This window comes from Dasypus novemcinctus, chromosome 1, assembly GCF_030445035.2.
Source record: "Dasypus novemcinctus isolate mDasNov1 chromosome 1, mDasNov1.1.hap2, whole genome shotgun sequence".
NCBI classification, from domain to species: Eukaryota; Metazoa; Chordata; class Mammalia; order Cingulata; family Dasypodidae; genus Dasypus; species Dasypus novemcinctus.
Genome location: NC_080673.1, coordinates 159,253,253 through 159,274,474, shown reverse-complemented (window position 1 = coordinate 159,274,474; position 21,222 = coordinate 159,253,253). Strand labels below are relative to the sequence as shown.

Below are 21,222 nucleotides of genomic sequence, written 5' to 3'. Positions count from 1 at the left end.
GCAACTAAAAAGGACTATAGCTTCCCTGGTATTTCTGATTCCTTTTGATGCCCCCCAGATAAAGTGTGGGATAAAGAAACTATGACTCTAAACCAAGGATGCAAGAGTCCCATCTAGTGGTGGTTTAAGAAAAATCACTGTACACTTTGGAACTCACTGTTTAAATGGTTGCCTATTTTAATTTAGTTGTTTATTTTTTATTTTGAGAAAGAATTTAGTGTGGCTCACAAGGGAAAAGAAAGTAAAGCTTTTGACTGGATTCCCTTCCATTCGTCCATTATTCCAAGAATGCCCAGAAGCTTTACAGAATAGATTCACATATTTCTGGTCCTGTTAAATATACAGTCTTTGTGACTGAACTACTCTATTCCTATATTTCTAAATGAACATGATCCAGCTGCCTAATTAGGCATAATTTCAAAGCCTGATAAAATCAAATGGACTCAGAGGGGACATTATGATCTAAGATTCTCTAGGAAGAACTATCCATCAAACCATAATCTGCTACATTTGAAAGATAAAGTGTATCATGTTTTACATCTAAACTCAAATGAAATCAGAAGAGAGCTGGAGATTTTGTAATAAGTTAAGAGTGGGTCAAGAAATGGCACTGGCTTGTTTAGGGATATCATTCTGTGAACCATGATATTGCTGTACACTTCTACACCATTGCCTTATGTGCTGTGACTGGTAAGTGTCATATTAAGATTCTGATTCCATGCATTTAAAATAAAATAATATATTCAGTTTTTAACAAGAAGACAATAAAAGAACAGAAGACAATAGAAAACACTCTCTTGTATAAAATCCCTATTGTTAACAAGCCCTTTTGCTATTTCAATCTTGTAACTGCATTGCCATAAATTCAGGATGAGTGTTCAAATGTTAATAGTTTTGGTGATTTCAAATAGGTCCCTGAGGTGATTTAAATGGGAACATATTATGTTATTTGTGATGAATAAAGCATTATTACAGAATGTTTTTTATCATTAAAAAGTCATCCAACTGGAAATCATTTCCATGAAAGACTAGTACATTAGTACATGTGAAAATAAACAATTTTTATTATTTTTTGAGAATTAAAAACCTAAGAATAAATATACACTGGAAGTTTTGCTGTAGTGAAACTAAATTTAATGACCTGAACCTGTATAACTATAAAATACTTAAGAGTGTAAAAGTCATTACCTTCCACTTCGTTATTTCACAGCCCAAGTGAAGAAAATTAAAACTATATTTACAAAAAAAAAAAAACTAAAATACAAAACAACAAAAACCTGCTTCCTGAAATACCTGACATCTCCTTCATTTACTCCATAAAGTAATCAAGATTTCACAGATAAGTTCCAAGACAAATTATATGATGGAGAAATGGGATTACAGAATGTAAGAAAAACCAGTAATCAAACACTTCACCTCAGATTAAATAGGTCTCTAATGACTAAGGTGATCCTATTTAAGTTTCTATAATTTTAAGTACCTCAGTTAATTAAATTGATTTTGCTGAAAAATGCAAAATATGACACTTAGGCATGGCTAAACTTTGAAAAACCATTTAATGTATCAATTTTTGTACCATAATCTGATAGTATCAATTTCTGGCATGGTATAAGGAAATTCAAATACTTAGATACAGATATTACTTATAGCTAACAACTAACTAGGAGAGTTTAAGTCAGAAGATTCATCTCAAGTTCTCATCTAGGTTTGTAAGCTTGGCTCTCAAATATAAATTACTTATGCATAAAGCCATCACCCAGGATATTTCTGACTTCGGATTCTAAAAGGAAGGAAAAAAAGTAAAAATTTAATCTGCTGGTAAAATGCTGTACTAGAAAGAGAAAGCATTAGAGGTCTAATATGAGAGTCTTTCTTTGGTACTGACCACTGAATGATAATGGATTTTCCTCTTAATGACTCTCAATGTTTTTTTCTTTTAAAAAAGGAGATAATGATATTTTCCTAACTGGGGATTTTTTCCCCCCAGGATTAAATATATAATGAGTAAATTCCATGTGCTTAACACAGTATATGACACATAGAAGGTGCACAATAAATATTAATTTTATTTATTTGTATCACTATTATTTAGATTTCCATGTAGGAAATACGAGACATTTGCAGTAAGTGGTCATTACTGTATTAAAGTGGCATTTGTATGTCCTTGTCAAAAACTAAAAATAAATATTCACTTACAGAAGGATAGTATATTCTCTTAATTCTCACCATGTCATTAGGAAATAATGGACAGTTCAATCACACCAATGAAGCTAATCAAGCCACCTTATATTCCTGAAACTTCTACAACTGCCTCTAGACTAGAAAGGCTTTCTAATTTTACTTGCATGGCTTATTAACGTATTTTGTTTCACTCACTTTCCTAATTGGCAGTGGGCTGACAGGGATGAGTCTCTGACCATGGGGAGGAGAGTGGCTGGTGGGCTGGCAGCTTGTCGATTAGCATGAGCCATGCTGTGCCAAAGCCAATTCTGGGATGCCAGGTGTGCTGCCTGTTATCACTCTGTAGCCCATGCCTTGTGGAAGTCAGGGATTTGGAATGAATTTCTCAGAGACTCTTTCTGCCCTGCACAGCCTTTCTGTTCATTGATTTCATAACCTGCTTCCCATCTGAGGTTCTAGTGCTCTCCCCTCACGACTTTCCAGTTCAAACCATCTATCTCTCCCTTACAGGCTGCCCAAACTCTTGACTTGGACAGGCTGAAGCTGCACTCAGGTGGCTTCCTCATTTTTCTTTGCATGTATTTGTATTGCAGTTCTCATGGCATGCCCTTTCCTATCTCTGCACGCCCTGACCCATAGGTTTCAAATTCACATGTGCACAGGGTGTACACAGATAATAAAATGGGTTAAGTGGGCAACAGTGAACGGTAGCGACATGACGAACTGTAGATTCTATGTCTAAAGGGAACTGCTGCTAGTGAATTCCAGCTTAGGGTTGCTTAGGAATATGAGCCCCTGTTTTGCCAAGTTTTTTAAAATTTTTATTCATTCCTTTTCTAAACAATAGAAACTAATTAACATATACATATATAGAAATACACACATAACGCATACATATATTCCTTCATGTCCTACGTAACTCTAAGCTCTATAGGAGCTAGTCAGATAAAGTAAATGTAGGAATGGGTTTGTATATGAATATGGGAAATAGCTGACACTTTGTAGAACTCAGATTCTGAGCTCAAACCAAAAGAATATGAATCAAAAAAGAAACACAGACATAAACACATACATTCATATATACACAGAAACACTTGGGTTTCTAGAACATATTACATTATCCTCAGTTCTTGGCAAACAAACTTGCTGTTTGTTGAACAGATAAAAGTGTAAAAATATAGATTTGCTTTAAAATACGATTTAAGAAACCCTTTACATGTATTGTTTCATGGCTCTTAATAGCATTTCTATGAGGTAGGTTGCATAATTTTTATATCCATTTATAGTGGAGTAAACAAGAGCTTAGAGAATTTACACAACTTGTTTGAACTAGAAGAGGAGTTAGGACTTCAAAAAACTATTCATTTCTGGCACAAGACTCTTTCTACCACATAGTGCTTACTAGTGTTAGTTGTTTTATTGCTAAAGGAAAACTTAGCTCTGTATTCATTGCTTCAGATCATAATAACCTCTTTATTAAACTACAGTAACCTCATTACTAAGGGACTTTCTACCCAATAGGAAACTGGTATCTCAAAAACAGAAATGGCTGCTTTCTATTATTTCTCTACCAATTTTCTTGTCATGTAAAATACCTGGCTGTGTTTCAAACAACAGGTTCATAGAGCCCATTTTCTGTACGGTTTTCCAGAACAAAATGAAGAAATATTTTTTTCACTCACTAATTCCACTGTAAACAAGATATTCCTAATATTAAATAACATATTGAACATGTTGGGGAGGAAGGAGGACTGCCCCACAGTAGTAGTGAATTTTAATTGGCAATAATAGAGAATTAGACAATGATGAGGGAAAGAGGAATAAAGGGAAGGTGAGAATGAGGGAGGGGAAGTAGAAAGGTAGAGAGTAAATTGGAAAAGGTATATTGATAATTAAGGAAGCAGAAAGATTGCTAACAATATGAGCATATAATAATCAGATATTCAATATTTAGTTTTAGAATATATACTAATATTTGGTTATTGATTGGCCCAATACCATTCAGCCTTCTTTGTTTTCCTGTGCTCTCACTTTCAGTTTATAGGCATTTGGTGTTGCCAACCTAATTCCTGTTGAATTCAAGAATGTGTATTTATTTATGAATTTATTACCTACTTATTTATCTAGCTCTCTATCTAGATACCTATAGATCTATCTAAAATAATTTTCTATTTACTTAACTATTGTCATATGCCTACATCAGTACTTAACTAAAATTTTATACCACAAAATTTGTAAAAGAAAATTCCTCTTCATCTCTCTTCCTTTTCCTTTTTTATTGCAAATAGATACTTTCCCGTATAGTTATGTGAATACATTGCAGATAATTTTCATTCAGAATTAAGTCTCTATACATGTATTCAAGTCTTTATGCATTCGAAATAAATCTTACAGTAAAGTTTGACAGACTTATTATTTAGATTACTCTAGGACAGTTACTGCTTTCTGCTGTTACGGAAAGTGGAATTATCCAACTCATTTTGTTAATATGCAGAGAATCTATGGATCTTGCATGATCATAAGTTCTAACCATTTTAATGAAAGAGTCTATAGTTGAATAAATTTTGTTTTACAGTATACTGTGATCCAGAATAAAATATACTTTTCCTCTCATTGATGGAGTGGGAATTTCCTTTTTCTTACCCAAATGTACCAATTCATTCTATAAAAATATTTATTGAGGATCCAGGATGTGTCAAACATTCTTATAGCATCTATACTCCTAGAATTTAACTTTCATGGGGGATAGCAATTAAACAATATATATATTTTATATATAATGTTGGAAGAGATTAAGAGCTATGATAAAAAAAAATAAAGGGGGTAGTACAAGATTCAGGGTTGGAGAAGGAGTTCACAAATTTAAGTAAGTTTGTCATGCAGACCTCTTTCAAAAGACGACAACTGAGAAAAGCCTTAAGAGATCTGAGGAAAAAGAGGTCTAGGCAGAAGAAACAGCAAAATCTGGTAGACTTATGCCTGGCAAAGTCATGGGGAGAAAAGGAGCCCAGTGTGGACTGAAGAGAAGGGTGAGGAAGAGAAAAGGTAACAGTGGTTGAGCATTCAGGAGAAGGGAGCTCATATTGCATAAAAACTTACCAACTTCTGAAAGATCTCTGGCTTTATTCTGATGATTCCATGAATGGTTTGAATTATAAATGTGACATGATTTGATGTCACATCTGATGTAATTTTAAAAATTACCATTTTTAAAATATCAATCTGGTTGCTCTGTCAAGAACAGGCTTCCAAAAGGGTTGAAGTAAAAGACAGTTAAAAGTCTACTAGGATATTTTAAAAGTATTTCTCAATAAATTGCATTTGTAGTACATGAAAAAGGAAACAGAGGAAGAATACTCCAAGATTTTTTATATGGATGATCAACTGAGAAAGTAAGACTGCACATGGAGTAGATATTGCAGAGTGAAAGATTAGAAGTTCAGTTTTGTGCTTGTTGAACTTGAGATATCTATTGGACATCTAAAAGAAAAGATGTAAGGAAGATAGTTGAATGTATGTGTCTTGAATTAGGAAAGAGTTCTGGATGGAAGATGTACATTTGATTATTCTCACATATAAATGATAGGAAACCAGAATAAAGACTGAGATCACCAAATTACAGGATCTAGATGAAATAATATGAAAATTAATAAATATTGAGTCCTGAAGCACTCCATCATTAAAGAGGTCAGAAAAAAAGAAGGGACCAGCCAAGGAGACTAACAATGAATAATACGTGACACGTGAATCAAGAAAGTGTGAAAAATGGGAAGTGGACTTGGCTCAATGGATAGAGCACCTGCCTATCACATGGGAAGTCCAGGGTTCAAACCCAGGGCCTTCTTGACCCATGTGGAGCTGGCCCACGCACAGTTCTGATGCCCACAAGGTGTGTTGTGCCATGCCGGGATGTTCCCTGCATAGGGGAGCCCAATGCACAAGGAGGGCACCCTGTAAGGAGAGCTGCCCAGCATGAAAGTCCAGCCTGCCCAGGAGTGGCGCTGCACACACGGAGAGTTGATGCAGCAAGCTGACGCAACTAAAAGATACACAGCTATCTGGTGCCACACAGTGAATGGACACAGAGAACAGACAACTGGGGTGGGGGTGGGGGGTGGGGAGAGAAAAAAAAGTCTGGTAAATTAAAAAAAGAAAGTGTGAAAATGATGGAAACCAAAGCAGAAATTATTTCCAGAAAACTTCTTCCCATTTAACAGAAGGGATCTCCTCTGTCAAAAGTTGCTGATAGGTTAAGTAAATTTATCTGATAATTGATCATTGGATTTAGCAATAAATATGGGGAATATTGGGACATTGGTGGAAGCAGTTTTGGTGACTGATGGAAATAATATCTTAATTAGGATGAATTTGAGAAATCACAGGAGGAGAAAAATTGGAGCCAGTGAATATTAAAACTCTTAAAGAAATCTGCTTAGCAGGAGAGCAAAGAAATGATGCGGTAAGTGGATGGTTAGTAGTCAGGGGATTTATTATGAGGACTGGATAAATAATAATATATTTGTATTGATGCTGGGGATGATCCAGTACAGATTACAGAGACAAGTATTAGAGAGAGGGAGGAGAGTTGCTGGAATGATGTCTTTGAGCAGGTGAGAAGATATGTGTTCTACTGCACAGGTGGAACAGTTGCTGTTATACAAAAGTATGGCTAGTCAGTGTACATGGGTGTAAAATCATGGGTTGATGATGTGGTGGGATTCTAGGGTGGTTCCATCCTACTTGTTTCAATTGTCCCAAGAAAGAAAAAATCAAGATTATCATAAAAAAGATAATGGAGATAGAAAATGGGTAGAAAATCAACAGAGAGTGAGAATCGGTGAAGAGTTTCCTCCTCCTAATAAGAATCTCAAGTTTTACTTTCTTTTAAGGAACTACCTCATCTCCACTTTCAGAATAGATTTGAAAATACCCACTGTTTCTAGGAGTAGGTCTGTGACCCAAGTCTTGCTAGCTGTTAAGTATTTGTCTGGCCAGGTTGATTGCATCAAGGATGAGCACATGACACATGTGTCACATATAAGACTCAATTATGGGACTTTGAGATGGCATACAAATCTAAGCAGAAGTTGCTGGTTTAGTTTCTGGTGGATATTTATGCATGCTCATTATTAATGAGAATGAAGTTAGCAAAATGGTATAAGTCAGTTTAACTTGGGTTTTGTTTCATTATAATTGAAGGAGTCTTGACCAAAGCTGAAAGCATACATGCTTGTGCATTTCAAATTTTCTGGAAATTCCCTTCCAACTAAACCAAATACAGATGACATGATACAGAAGAAGCTGGATTTCCTCCCAGATCTCTCTACCCTAAATGTTTACAGAGTTTATACCTCCTAAATTAGACCATCTTGGTAAGTGATTATTGTTTTTCAAACTAAAACAAGACCTGACCATCTTCTAAGTATTTTTGACATGAAGGAGGGAATTAAATTTTAGAAAATACATTAATAGTAATAATAGCAGCCACTTATATATCACTTACTGTGTTCACAGAATTAAGTGCTTTCTGTGTGTGTGTGCATGTGTGTGTTAATTTCCTAAACTATACTGTGAAGTAGATATTACTATGATCCCAATTTTACAGAGGGGTTAAACCAAGGTACAGAGAGGTTAAGAAACCAGTTTGATAATAACAGAGCCAACCTTTGAATCAAGATAGTTTGGCTCTTCAATATGTGCCATTAAACACTATGAACTTCATAAAAAATAAAAATTTTTCTTATTGGGGGACAGACTGCTAGCTATCAAGTCAATATTAATTCTATGATTAATATTATGAAATTGAAATTATTCAGGATGGCAATTTTTCAGATGCACAGATCAAGTTATGAATATAACATATAAAAAGATTGTTGGGAGAGATTAATGGAAAATCACATTATTTGGCAAAGAGAGTGCTGGAAGAGCCCTTTAGTCCTTCTTCACTTACTCTTTCCTGTTGCCTAGAATATCAATGTGATGCCAGGTGCATCAACAGCCTTTTTGAGCTAAGAAACGAAACTATCTGTAAGGAAGTCAAAATAGAAAGAGTTCTAGAAAGTTGGTGTCAGAGTAGGCAGGCAGGACTCAATGCTCTCTCTCTCTCTCTCTCTCTCTCTCTCTCTCTTTCTCTCTCTCTCTCTCTCACACACACACACACACAAATGCAGAAAGGGCCAAAAGCTGACCAAGGGACCTGCTTTGCAGTCAACAGACCAGGACAATGATACACAACTCTCAGGAAGGTAAGGGACAGAGAGAAAAAGAACTCAAAACAATAAATGTGAGTTACCTAACCTCTGTTGTGGACAGGAAGGGCTCCCAGCCCCACCCCAAGATATTAAGCTGGGATAAAACCCCTTGCTTACTGCATCAGACAGAGGGAAAGAGATATTTTACTCACTGCCAGCTGTTACAAGGGTAAAGGGAGCAGGAGTTGGGGGTTTCTCTTCAGTGAATTTAGCCACCAGAACCTGCTTTGAACAACAAATGCGGAAGAGAGATAAGCCCAAACAGATCTACTCCAAGACACCTACTATTCAGAATGACAACTACTAGAGATAAAGAGGATTTGGAAAACAGCAAGAGTAAAGCAAAACATCACATACAAGAGACCCTAGATAAGATTAAGGGTGGACCTCTCATCAGAAACCTTGGAGGAGAAAAAGAAGAAAGTGGTATGATGTATTTAAGGTACTGAAAGAGAAAAACTGCCAACCAAGAATTCTGTATCTGGCAAAGCTGACCTTCAAAAATAAGGGTGAGGTCAAAGTCTTCACAGACAAACAAAAACTGATATAATATGCTACCAAAAGACCAGAATTACAAGAGATACTAAAGGGAGGGCTGCAGCCTGAAAGGAAGAACAAGGACAAGAGACTTGGACTAGAGTGTAAAAATAAGATTATTATTAGGATAAATTAAAGGGTAAAAAGACAGACAATAGCATGATATGACAACAAAAAGACAAAGGACAAAATGGATTAAGTAAGTAATGCCTTTACAGTAATAACATTGAATATTAATGGCTCTTAATGGCTTGAACTCCCCAATCAAAAGGCATAGATTGATAGAATGCATTAAAAAAATATATGAGCTTTCTATGTGTTGTCTACAAGAGACTCACTTCAGACATAAGAACACAATCAGGTTAAAAGTGAAGGGATGAAGAAAGATACCATGCAAATAGTAACCAAAAGAGCTGGAGCAGAGATACTAATATCAGAAAAAATAGATTTTAAATGTAAAACTATTATAAGGGATGAAGAAAGTCATTATATATTAATAAAAGGGGCAATTCATCAAGAAAAAATAACTGTACTAAGTATTTATGCACCTAACCTGAGTGCTCCAAGATACATGTGGCACATATTGGCAAAAGTGAAGGGAGAAATAGAAGTCTCTATAATAATAATTGGAGACTTCAATAGACCACTCTCAATATTGAATTGAACATATGGAAAGAGGAAAAATAAAGAAGCAGAAAGCTTGAATAATATGATAAAGGAACTAGACCTAACAGACATCTATAGAGCATTGCACCCCAAAACAGCATGATATATATTCTTTCAAGCACTCACGAATCCTTCTCAAAGACAGACCATATATTGGGTTACAAGACAGGCCTCAAAAAATTTAAAAATATTGAAATTACACTAAACACTTTCTCTGATCAAAACAGAATGAAGCTAGAAATCAATAATGGATGAAAAGGGGAAAAGTCATAAGTATATGGAGATTAAATAACACGCTCTTAAGCAATCACTGTGTCAAAGAAGAAACTGCAAGAGAATTTAGCAAATATCTGGAGATGAATGAAAATGAGAACACAACTTTACAAAACCTATGGGACACCACAAAGGCAGAACTGAGAAGCAATATAACAGCCCTCAATGCTACTTTAAAAAAAGAAGAAAGAGCTAAAACGGAAGGTCTACGTGCACACTTGAAGGAACTATAAAAAGAACTTCAAACTAATCCCAAAGCAAGCAGAAGGAAAGAAATAGTAAAGATCAGAGCAGAAATAAATGATAACGAGAACAAAGAAACAAAAAATAAGAGAATCAACCAAAACAAAAGTTAGTTCTTTGAGAAGATCAACAAAATCAACAAACACTTAGCTAGACTGACAAAGAAAAAAGAGAGAAGATGAAAATAAATAAAATCAGGAATAAGTGGGGAAACATTAACATTGATTCCACAGAAATAACAGAAATCATAAGAGGACACTATATAAAACTGCATACCAAAAAAACTAGATGATTTAAACCAAATGGACAAATTCCTAGAAACACTTGAAGTACCTACACTAACCCTAAAGGAAATAGAAGACCTCAACAAACCAATCAAAAGTAATGAAATTGAAATACTCATCAAAACCTCCCAATGATGATGACATGGCTTTACAGATGAATTCTATCAATCATTCAAAGATGCTCTAATACCAATCTTCTCAAGGTTTTTCAAAAAATTGAACAAGAAAAAGTGCTACCAAACTAATTCTATCAAGCCAACAATATCCTAACACCAAACCAGATAAAGATACCTGGAAAAAAGAAAATTACAGACCAATATCTCTAATGAATATAGACCAAATATAGAAAATTACAGTCCAATATTTTTAAAGAATCCTCAGCAAAATACTTTCAAACTGAATCCAAAAGCACATTAAAAGAATTCTACACCATGATCAAATGGATGTTATCCCAGGTATGCAAGAGTGGTTCAACACAAGAAAATCAATTAATATAATAAACCATATTGGCAAATTGAAGAAGAAAAATCACATGATCTTCTCAATTGATGTAGAAAAGGCATTTGACAAAATACAGTACCCATTCTTGAGAAAAACACTCCAAAAGATAGGAACAGAAGGAAGCTTTCTCAATATGGTAAAGTGCATATGTGAAAAACCTACAGCTAGCATTGTACTCAGTGGTGAAAGACTGAAAGCTTTCATCCTGAGATCAGGAACAAGACAAGGATGCCTCCTGTTACCACTGTTTTTCAGTATTGTGATAGAAGTTCTAGTCAGAGCACTTAGGCTAGATACAGAAATAAAAGACACCCAAACAGGAAAGAAGGAAGTAAAACTTTCTATTCACTGATGATATGATCCTATATCTAGAAAATTCTGAAAAATCCAGAACAAAGCCACTAGAACTAATTGGTGAGTCCAGCAAAGTGGTGGAATACAAGATAAATACTCAAACATCAGCAGCATTTGTGTACACTATTAATGTGCAATCTGAGGAGGAAATCAGAAAAAAATCATTTATAATAATGACTAAAATAGTCAAATATTTAAGAATAAACTTAACCAAGGACATAAAGGACCTGTATTCAGAAAACTATAAACTATTGCTAAAAGAAACTGAAATGCATGACCTTGCAATAACAGATACACAGACCATTATACATTTTGTCACAATCTATAAACTTGTGCGGTACAAAGTGTAAACCATAATGGACACTGTAAACCATATCTAGTAGCAATACTTCAATATGTGTTCATCAATTGTAAGAAATGTACCACCCTAATGAAAGGTGTTGTTAAATGGGGCAAAGTGAGGGAGGGGGAGGGAGTGAGGTATATAGAGTACATGAGAATCTCCTATATATGGAATACATCATTTATGTAATCTAAAGCTTCTTTAAAAAGAAAAAAAAAACTTATGAAGACTTAAAATAAATGGAAGAACCTTCTGTGTTAATAGATTGAAAGATCTAATATTGTTAAGATGTCAGTTCTACACAAAATGATTTACAGATTAAATGCAATCCCAACAAAAATTACAACAGCTTTTTGCAGACATGGAAAAGGCAATTATCAAATTTATTGGAAAAGGTAAGGGGTCCTGGAGAATCAAAAATGTCTTTAAAAAGAAGAATGAAGTTGGAGGACTCTCACTTCCTGACTTCAGAGCATGTTACTTAGCTACAAACAGCATGGTACTGGCATAAAGACAGACAGCTTGAACAATGGAGCCCAATCAAGTACTCAGAAATAGACCCTCACATCTATATTCAAGTGATTTCTGACAAGGCTGTGAAGCCCTCCCCCCTGGACCTCAACAGCCTATTCAACAAATGGAGCTAGGAGAACTGGATAGCCTATATCCAAAAGAAAGAGGGACCGTATCTTACACCTTATACAAAACTAACTAAAAATGGACCAAGGACCTAAACATAAAAGTGACAACCATAAAGCTCCTAGAAGAAAATATAGAAAAATATCTTTAAGAGCTTTTATAGTTTCTTAAACCTTACACCCAAAGCACGAGCAACAAAAGAAAAAAAAAAGATAAACGGAACCTCCTCAAAATTAAACACTTGTTTACCTTAACGGACTTCGGCAAAAGGGTGAAAAAGCAGCTAACTCAATGGGAGAAAATATTTGGAAATCACATATCCGATAAGGATGTAATATTCATACTACATACAGAGATCATACAATTCAATAATAAAGACAAACTACCTGATATAAAAAATGGGCAAAAGACTTGAAAAGACAATTGTCCAAAGAAGAAATACAAATGGTGAAAAAACACATGAAAAAATGTCCAATATCACTAAGAGATTAAGGAAATGCAAATGGAAACTATGAGACATCATTTCATAACTGTTATACTGGCCACTATTAAAAAGTCTGAAAACTAAGTTCTGAAGAGGAAGCAGAGTGATAGGAACACTTACTCACTATTGGTGGGAATATAGGATGGTACAGCCCCTGTGGAGGACTGTCTGGAAGTTTCTAAGGAAGTTGAATATGGCCTTGCCATGTTACCCAACAACACCATTACTAGCCAATACCCAGGAGAACTGAGAGCAGTGACACGAACAGACATCTGCATACCAATGTTCATAGTGGCGTTATTAACAATAGCCAAAATTTGGACACAACCCAGGTGCCATCAACTGATGAATGGATAAGCAAATTGAGGTGTATAAACATGATGGAATAACATGCAACTGTAAGAAGAAATAAAGTCTTGAAGAATATAACAACATGGAGGAACCGGAGGACATTATACTGAGTGAGCCAAGCCAGAGACACAAAAGTAAAAACACTGTATGATTGTGCTCTTATGAACTAAATATGCTGTATAAACTCAGGAATTTATTAATTAGAATATAGGTGTGGCAGTTTGAGATGATCTATGAATTCCAGAAAGAGATTATGTTTGTCTCTTCTGTTACTCTGGGCATGATACCGTTTGATTATATTAGATTCAGTCAAGATGTCTGGATAAGATTATGTTAAGATTAGGGCTTTGATTCAATCACATCAGTAGGGTACAACTCAGTTTATGTCCCTGCCATCTTAGTGGGCTATATAAAATAACACTCATTCAAGAAGAAACACAGAAGCTGGCACAGGAAGAAAAAGAGCTCTATAGACATGGCAGAGGAGAGAGCTTTGATCCTCAAGCCCAAGGAAGAGAGATGAGTCATTTGCCTGATAATTTGCAGCTGAAGAGAACAGAGCAGCTGAGCTGAGAAAGCCCAGAAAGAAACAAACCCTATGCCAGCCTACAGCTGAGATCAGAAGAATCTAGGCCCACAGAGCCTTAAGAGGAAGAAGGGAGGAGGCACCAGCCTGCCATCTTACTTCAACACATGTAACTGACTTGGGTGAGAAAGTCCTCAAAGGGTCCCTTGAGTTGGATCGTTAGGGCCTTTTAACTGTAAGCTTTTACCCCAAATAAATACCTTATATAAAGACCAACAGATTTCTAGTACTTTGCATCAGTACCCCTTTGGCTGACTAATATAATAGGCCACCAGAAAACAGAATGAGGATAGAGAATGGAAAGCTGAGGGTTGATCTATGCAGATTTGGTAAAAAGATTGTTTTTAAATCTTCAGAGATGAATATAAATGGTGAAAGCACATCATAGTGTTTGTAAATAGCAGAGCTGTTATATGGGTATGACAGCGATTGAAAAGGAAATTCTAAAGTCATATATATTACTAGAAGGAAAGCTAAAAATGTAATATGGTACTGTATAAAATAGCGAAACTTATGTAAAATACAAATATGTGTGATATTGTACATATAAGACTGTTTATATAAAATATACACACAAATAAACGAGAGAGACAGAAACAGAATAGCAGCTATGAACAGCAGGGCAAGCACAGAGAGACTGAGAGGTTATGAGATTTTTGTGTGGTCTTTGCTTATTATTATTATTATTGGAATAATGCACATGCTCTACAAATGATTGAAGTGATGAAAGCACAGCTTTGTGATTATATTGAATACCACAGTTTGTACACTTTGGATGGATTTATGCTTTATTAATATGTTTCAATAAAATTGATTAAAAAAATAGAAAGATAGAAATATCTTGTTCCCTGATACCATAATGTTGCTATACCAGCCTTGGTCCACCTACTTCTAGACTTTTTTCACATTCAAAAACATTACCTATTGTATATTTAAACCATGATATTTTAGGTTCTCTGGTATCAACAAACTGAATCATGAGAATCTGTGGTACTAAGGAGAAAAATGAGCAATTTAAGCATATCCCTTTTGGAGTTTTAATTATTTCAAAGTTAAATATGACAAGCAGCCAATGCCCTTGCATATGGCCTTTACTTTGTATGCAGTATTGAGCATTTGAATTTCCTTTACTCTTTTACCAGACAAACACCCACAATATAATGATGTTTGTTGATTTTAGTTTTTAATGGGAAAATTTCCTATTATATAGTGACAAAAATATAAGGATGTATTCATATAAACTTATCTGCAACTTCAAAAAATGATTTGGTTTCAAATATAAAGACAATAGTTGGCAAATTCTTCATAATGATTTCTTATTCATATAAAAGAAGAATTTATATAACTTATATTCAGAAAGAATGTTAAGCAACTGAAAGGCCCAGAAACCACAATTTCACAAAATAAGCTTAATGTATCAAAAAACAAGTTTCATGTATTGTAAATTCACTGTACACTCTCAGGAGCCTTGAAAGCATAACACCTAAGGTATGAGGTTAACAGTTTTTCCAAGCTTACTTATATTATCGACAAGAGAGAGCAGCTGCCTCATTATGAAAGGAACTGCATTTGTTTTTTGTTCAAGGATATAGCCCATGTACCTAGAAGAATACTAGAAAATTGGTGTTCAGTAAGTATTTGTTGATGTTGAATGAATTGGGCATAAACATTCAGAAGTCAAAGGTGACTTTTATCATTAAAAGGCATGTGGGAATTCCCTTTGAATTAATATTTTTGAAATTCATCAAGTTGGCTCCACATAAGCAAAAAATAAATACAATATATAAAAGCAATAAAAGGATGAATAAACAATATAATGAAGCAAAATCTAATACCAAGGGATGCACATTCTAATTGAACTCCTCTGTCTACTGTCTTGTTCACTCTATTTTCTTATTCTATTCACAGCATGCAGCTCAGAAAGTCCTCAAAGGTTGAGATGTTAGAAATCAGTCTCCCAGGGCATATTAATTTCGTAACTGAAGTGTTTTTTACTTAGGTGGATTATCATCACAAAAAGCCTCTGGGGTACGGGGAGGGCAGATGATTTAATGATCTCTCACCACGTAGAGAAGTTAAAAACCTGACTGTGAATTTAGAGAGAAATTTCAAGAGAGTAGAAGCGTTGCTTAGGTAACTGCAGTGATTCAGTCAGAGATGATAATATTCACCTTCAGGAAGAAGCAGTAAAAAGTGACTGGAGGAATGAGGGTGTAGAAAAAGGAGACTGGGCAGTTTTCAAGTCCCATTCTGGGCATGTCTTCACAGTGCTTTTGTTTATGTTTTACTTGCATGTGCATGTCTACACATACAAACACATTCACACTCAGTTATATTTAGTATGTGCACACACATTCACAAATATATTTAGTTCAGGTTTTACACTGAACTAATTTGTAAAGATAATTCTAATAATCTTTTCATTATCAGACACAATTTACATGAAATATGAATTTTTAGATCCTTAAATCTGAGATGTAAGTAATTCAAACAAAAATTTATACTTTCAAATATAATCTGGAGTTTTAATTTGATATATGCAACACTTACTCACCAATCTTTACAAACATTTCTATGGCTAAACATGGCAGCCTGGATATTAACACATTCTCTTGATTCAATGTTAAATATTTATCCAAGTCCTTTGAACTTGGGACAAGTGAAGGCTTCTGTTGGTATCTTTTAACATCTCTCTATGAGATTTATGGTATAAAACCTTTATTTTTCTTAATGTAATATTTCATTTTCTTCACAAACTTTATTAATAGATCCTTCATTATTTTATTTTTTTCTTGCTTATCATATATTTACGTGTAAATTGGGCTCTTTCTGGAATATAAATTCTGTCCCATTCATCTTTTTCTCTTTTTTACTTACAAAGTAATTTTCCCTAAAACTTTTTTTTTAATAATTCAAATTCCAAAAATTCTGCAACCTTATTTTCCAAGTCAAGTGAATGAAAAATTTTTGTTGTCTAGGCTACATCAAATTTTGCATGTATTTTGGTTCAATAATTTGGCAAAATTTGCAAATAATTATCTGGGAAGATTCCTCTGAGTCCAAATTCCTTGATGTGCTAACTCAATGTTTTTCTTTCAGCTCATGACTTTTTCTTTTATTGTTTCTTCTGTGTATGTTTTTTCCTCTGCTATTTTCATTATTTCCAGACTAATTAGAGTAATTGTGCTCATCTATTTGTTTATATTCTTCCTTTCCTTCTACATGTTCTTTTAGTACTCACAACATAAATTCCTCTTACTGATACAAACTTTGCAGTCTTTCAGATTTTATCATTACTTCTCTATTGTATAATGAAGCATTTAATGACATTTAACTACTTCTATAAATATTATTCTGGCTTCTGTGGATGCATGAGTGTGCATGTCCTTTGTTGGGTTTTGTTGGTTTTATTTATAATAATTAAAACTCATTTTTAAGAAATTTATTCTTATTTTACAACTTGTTTCTAAACAAATTGTGCTAAAATACAGACATTTACAAAAGGCCATAGAACTTTGGAAAGGGAGCCTTTTTTGAACTAGTCAGTGCAGTAACAAGTGATGATATTAATGCATTATTATATCACATATATTTTATATTAAATGTTATCTATCAACTGAAATTGAGAACCATTACTCTCCTGAAATTTTCTATTAAAGCCTAATATATGGCCTAAGTTTAGCTGCTAACTCAAATGTCAGTATTTTATTTCTTAAATGTACAGTTCTTAAAGGATCATATCCTCTGAGTATTATATTCTGCAGTGCAATTCACTTATGGGTTATGAAAGTATTGGCAGCCTATTCTGTGAGCCCAAAGAATTGAATAAGAAATGCTTGGAAAATAATCAAGTTTTCAGTACCATATAGTAGTCTACTTTAATTGTTCTGTAATGAAATAGGAAAAAAATAGATCATCTACATGTAATAGTATAAAGAAAACATGGATACCATTGTAATAACATGCAAATATTAACAATCCTCAATTAAACTTTATTTTGCAGACATATGCTAATTGAAATTCTTGCTTGAAATATCTTTTTTATTTTTATATAAGTGCATATATTTTAAAGGCAAAATTTTTCTCCATTCTCCCCTTCTCTCCTCTCTCACACCTAATGCAATGGTGTTTGCTTAATTCTTTCTAAAACTTTCCCATCAAAACTAGTTGGACATAACTTGGTTATAATGCTAACTCATTATTTCTTGATTTTTTTACATTTTAAGTCATGTTTCTAATTAGCGATGTAGGCTCTATGAAAATTTTTTCCTCCAATGATGAAATAAAGGGCTTTCTTCATGATACGTATTTTTTGTATGTGTTCAGTAAATAGTACTGGGAAAGTTTGGAAACAAGGAAGCACTGACAAAACCTCTCTTGAGCTCTTTCCATCTTAATGCTGGAGAAGCGGGATTCCTTCCGCTGCTGGTTAACCTGATCTCATTTTGAGTATTTTCTTTAGGAAACTGTCCATCAGAAACAATCTGTTTTCTCTTTCTTGACACCGCCTACTTAAAAGAGAAACATGAAGCCAAGCTAATGGGGTTCAGAAACTTAATCTTTGGAGACACATTCTGCTTCAAGAACTTGAAAAAGATAGTTAAAATCTTAGCATCTCAGTCTTCTCATCTTTAAAGTGAGGTTTACTATTGTATCTCATGGGTTATAATAAGAAGGGGAAAAATGTGCAATGCACCTAAACACCTGACTTAGCATAGAGGAGTTACCCTGGTTATTGTTCAACTTTCCATGTTAATAGTCATCACAGATATGATGATGATAATGATGGTGGTGATGATGATATGATGCTTTTCTACTATGACTCACCTGTTTCTCCAAATACCTCAATTTCTCTTCTTCAAAGTGAGTCTATACTAATTTCTTCCCTTTATCACTACTTATTTATATTCCAATCTGATTTAACTCTACTATAACTGTTGTCACTAAATTCATTAATGTCCCTGACCACCTGCTAGTCAAATTCACTCAATCCCTTTTAGAATTACCTATTTATTTTAACACCATAGATCTAAAAGGGGTTTCACACACATACACAAACAAACCATAAACATATACACACAGACATACATGTGTATTAGTTTTTCTACAATTCTCCTCTTTTTCTCTTAGGGCATTGTTATCTCCTAGTTTCCTTTCTAATTCTCTGATCATTCCAATTAGTTCTTTTTTAAATTCTCTGATCATTCCAAATAGTTCTTTTTTCTCGTGTAAATCCTGCAATGTTTTTATATTTAAGAATTCTGTCCTCTGTTCTCTTATTCACCCACCAAATTTATCTGGGAACAAGTTATAAATCCACATGCTATATGATCTGGAAGCTGATGAGTCCCATATTTATTGACAGACCCACTATTCATCTGTATTCTGTATACTGATTTCTATTGGCCTAATAGACATCAATTTGATTTCACAAGGATTATAAAATGAACTCAAACTAATTAATGTTTGCTATATTTTCTCTTTCTCCCCTTTGTTTTGTGAATGGCAATATGGATGCCCAAGCAAAAACCTAAATATATTCCTAAATTATTTTTTCATTAGTTGCTACATGTGCTTACCAAATCTATTGATTCTACCTCCTGAGAATCCTTTGACCCTTTCCCTTTTTCCTCTTTTGCCACTGCCTTACTTTGGGATGACCTCATTATAATTACCAGTACTATTTCAGTAGCCTCCTAACTTGTCTCCCTGGCTCTGGTATTTTCATCTTCTGATTTATCCTCAAAGCAGCAGATCTTTTTCAAGTAAAAATAGGATCCGATTAATAAGAAAAATAGCTGAAAATTGTGTAGCATTTATTAAATAGTAAGCATTGTTCTAAGTGCTTATTTGTGAGGTCTAAAATAATTTGGCATTTTGCTATAACCAATAAGATAAAGGTATTTTGTATCACCATGGTCTAAATCACTCTTCTCATCTTGGCCTCAAAACTGTATTTCTATTTGTATACCACTGACACTGAAACACTTCACCACCACTGACCATATCATGTTCTTTCATCCCTCAATATCATTGCACAATCTATTCTTCCTGGCTGGATTTCATGCCCCATCACATCTGTCTGGGAAACTCTCATCCTTCAAAACATAGCTCAAATATTAACTCACCTACTTAATTGCGCTAGGAAGAATCAGTACTATGCTTGTCTCTAATAACCTACGGATGTCTATCTTAGTGCCTTCATCTTATGTTTTTTTCTCTGTTTCTATGTCTGGTTCTTCTGCTGCCCTCTATTATATAGAGCTAGTTGAGTGCAAGGACTGTATTTTATTTTTGTTTGCATCTCAATGGTAAAGTGTGCTATCTGACATAATAGGTCTTCAACAAAACTGTCCTAAATGAATGAGTGTAGCAAACATTCAAAGGTAATCTATTTGTCACAAAATGGGCTCAACGTAATTCATTTATCTAAAAGTCAGTAACAAAGTCATGTGAATGTTTTTAATCAAGAAAAACAACTTTGTTATTAAACATACTAATGGAAGTGAATGAGGTCTTTATATAGCTTACAATAAACAACTGAAATCATCTTTTTTTACCTAAAACCAAAAGTAAAATAAACCTACCCTCCCCAAAAAAACAGTAAAGACTAAGAAATACGGCACTGACATATAAACAGTGTGATGCTGACTCTGTAGTTTCCATTTTGGAGCCTCGGTTTCCTCATCTACATGGTGAAACAATACTGTCTGCCCCACATGTCACAAAGCATAATGTGAGGATGAAGAGAAATAATGTTTTGAAAGTATGCTGTGAAACATAATGCTCTATACAACCAAGTGTATAATTATTCACTCACCAAACACAGTTCTTGCAGGCACAGATTCTCTGTTAAGCCAGAATGACACTTGGGAGAGAATGACAGTCATGATGCAAGGCAGATATGTCTGAATCACAAAATACCCAATTTTTCTTTTCAAGTGGAAATGAGCTGTCATTACAGTATATTCACCTGAAAGAAAAATTTAAGAAGCTTAAAAAACTGTAATAGTCAAGAGTTTGAACATTTTTGAAAATGGAAAGGATTAGAGAAAGAACAGTCTCTAATAAAAATAGAAAATAATTTATAACATTTTGGACATGGAAAGTATATCACCGTTAAATGTCTCATCAGTATAGCAAGGTTATTTAAAAGAAAATTTTAATATTACCAAGAACCTAGCTTGGCATTTCCCATGCTTATGGACACGGTTATGGTATGGTATTCATTTTTCTCTCTGGGTGATGTTTGTTGACCAAGGGGGTAGAGAATTAATAAGTGCTCTTTGCCCCATGAATTATCTTACTTGCTCAGGTCCCTCATTCCGCTGGCACTCCCCTCAAGTCTCTGTGTTGATTGTTCTAACTCAGTTCTTTCTGGCTCCTTAAAGTCTTCATCTCTGACCACATCTCCAAGACTGGCCTACATTTTTCACTTTTAATCCCATCACTAATTCTGAATTTCTCACTGTTGTCTGTCTGTTCTAATTCACTTTCATCTGGTCTATCTGATCCTCATAGCTAGCTCC

At 34.4% G+C, this 21,222-nt stretch overlaps 1 protein-coding gene across 2 annotated transcripts in view; it reads right to left on the bottom strand.

The window, feature by feature from the left end:
* Nucleotides 1-21,222, bottom strand: part of GABRA2 (gamma-aminobutyric acid type A receptor subunit alpha2) — a 160,755-nt gene that overhangs the window by 55,729 nt on the left and 83,804 nt on the right. For both annotated transcript variants that reach the window (XM_004458583.4, XM_071216647.1), the window contains one exon: nucleotides 20,514-20,666. In XM_004458583.4, coding sequence (XP_004458640.1) covers nucleotides 20,514-20,666 — 153 coding nt within the window. The remainder of the gene's footprint in view (nucleotides 1-20,513; nucleotides 20,667-21,222) is intronic.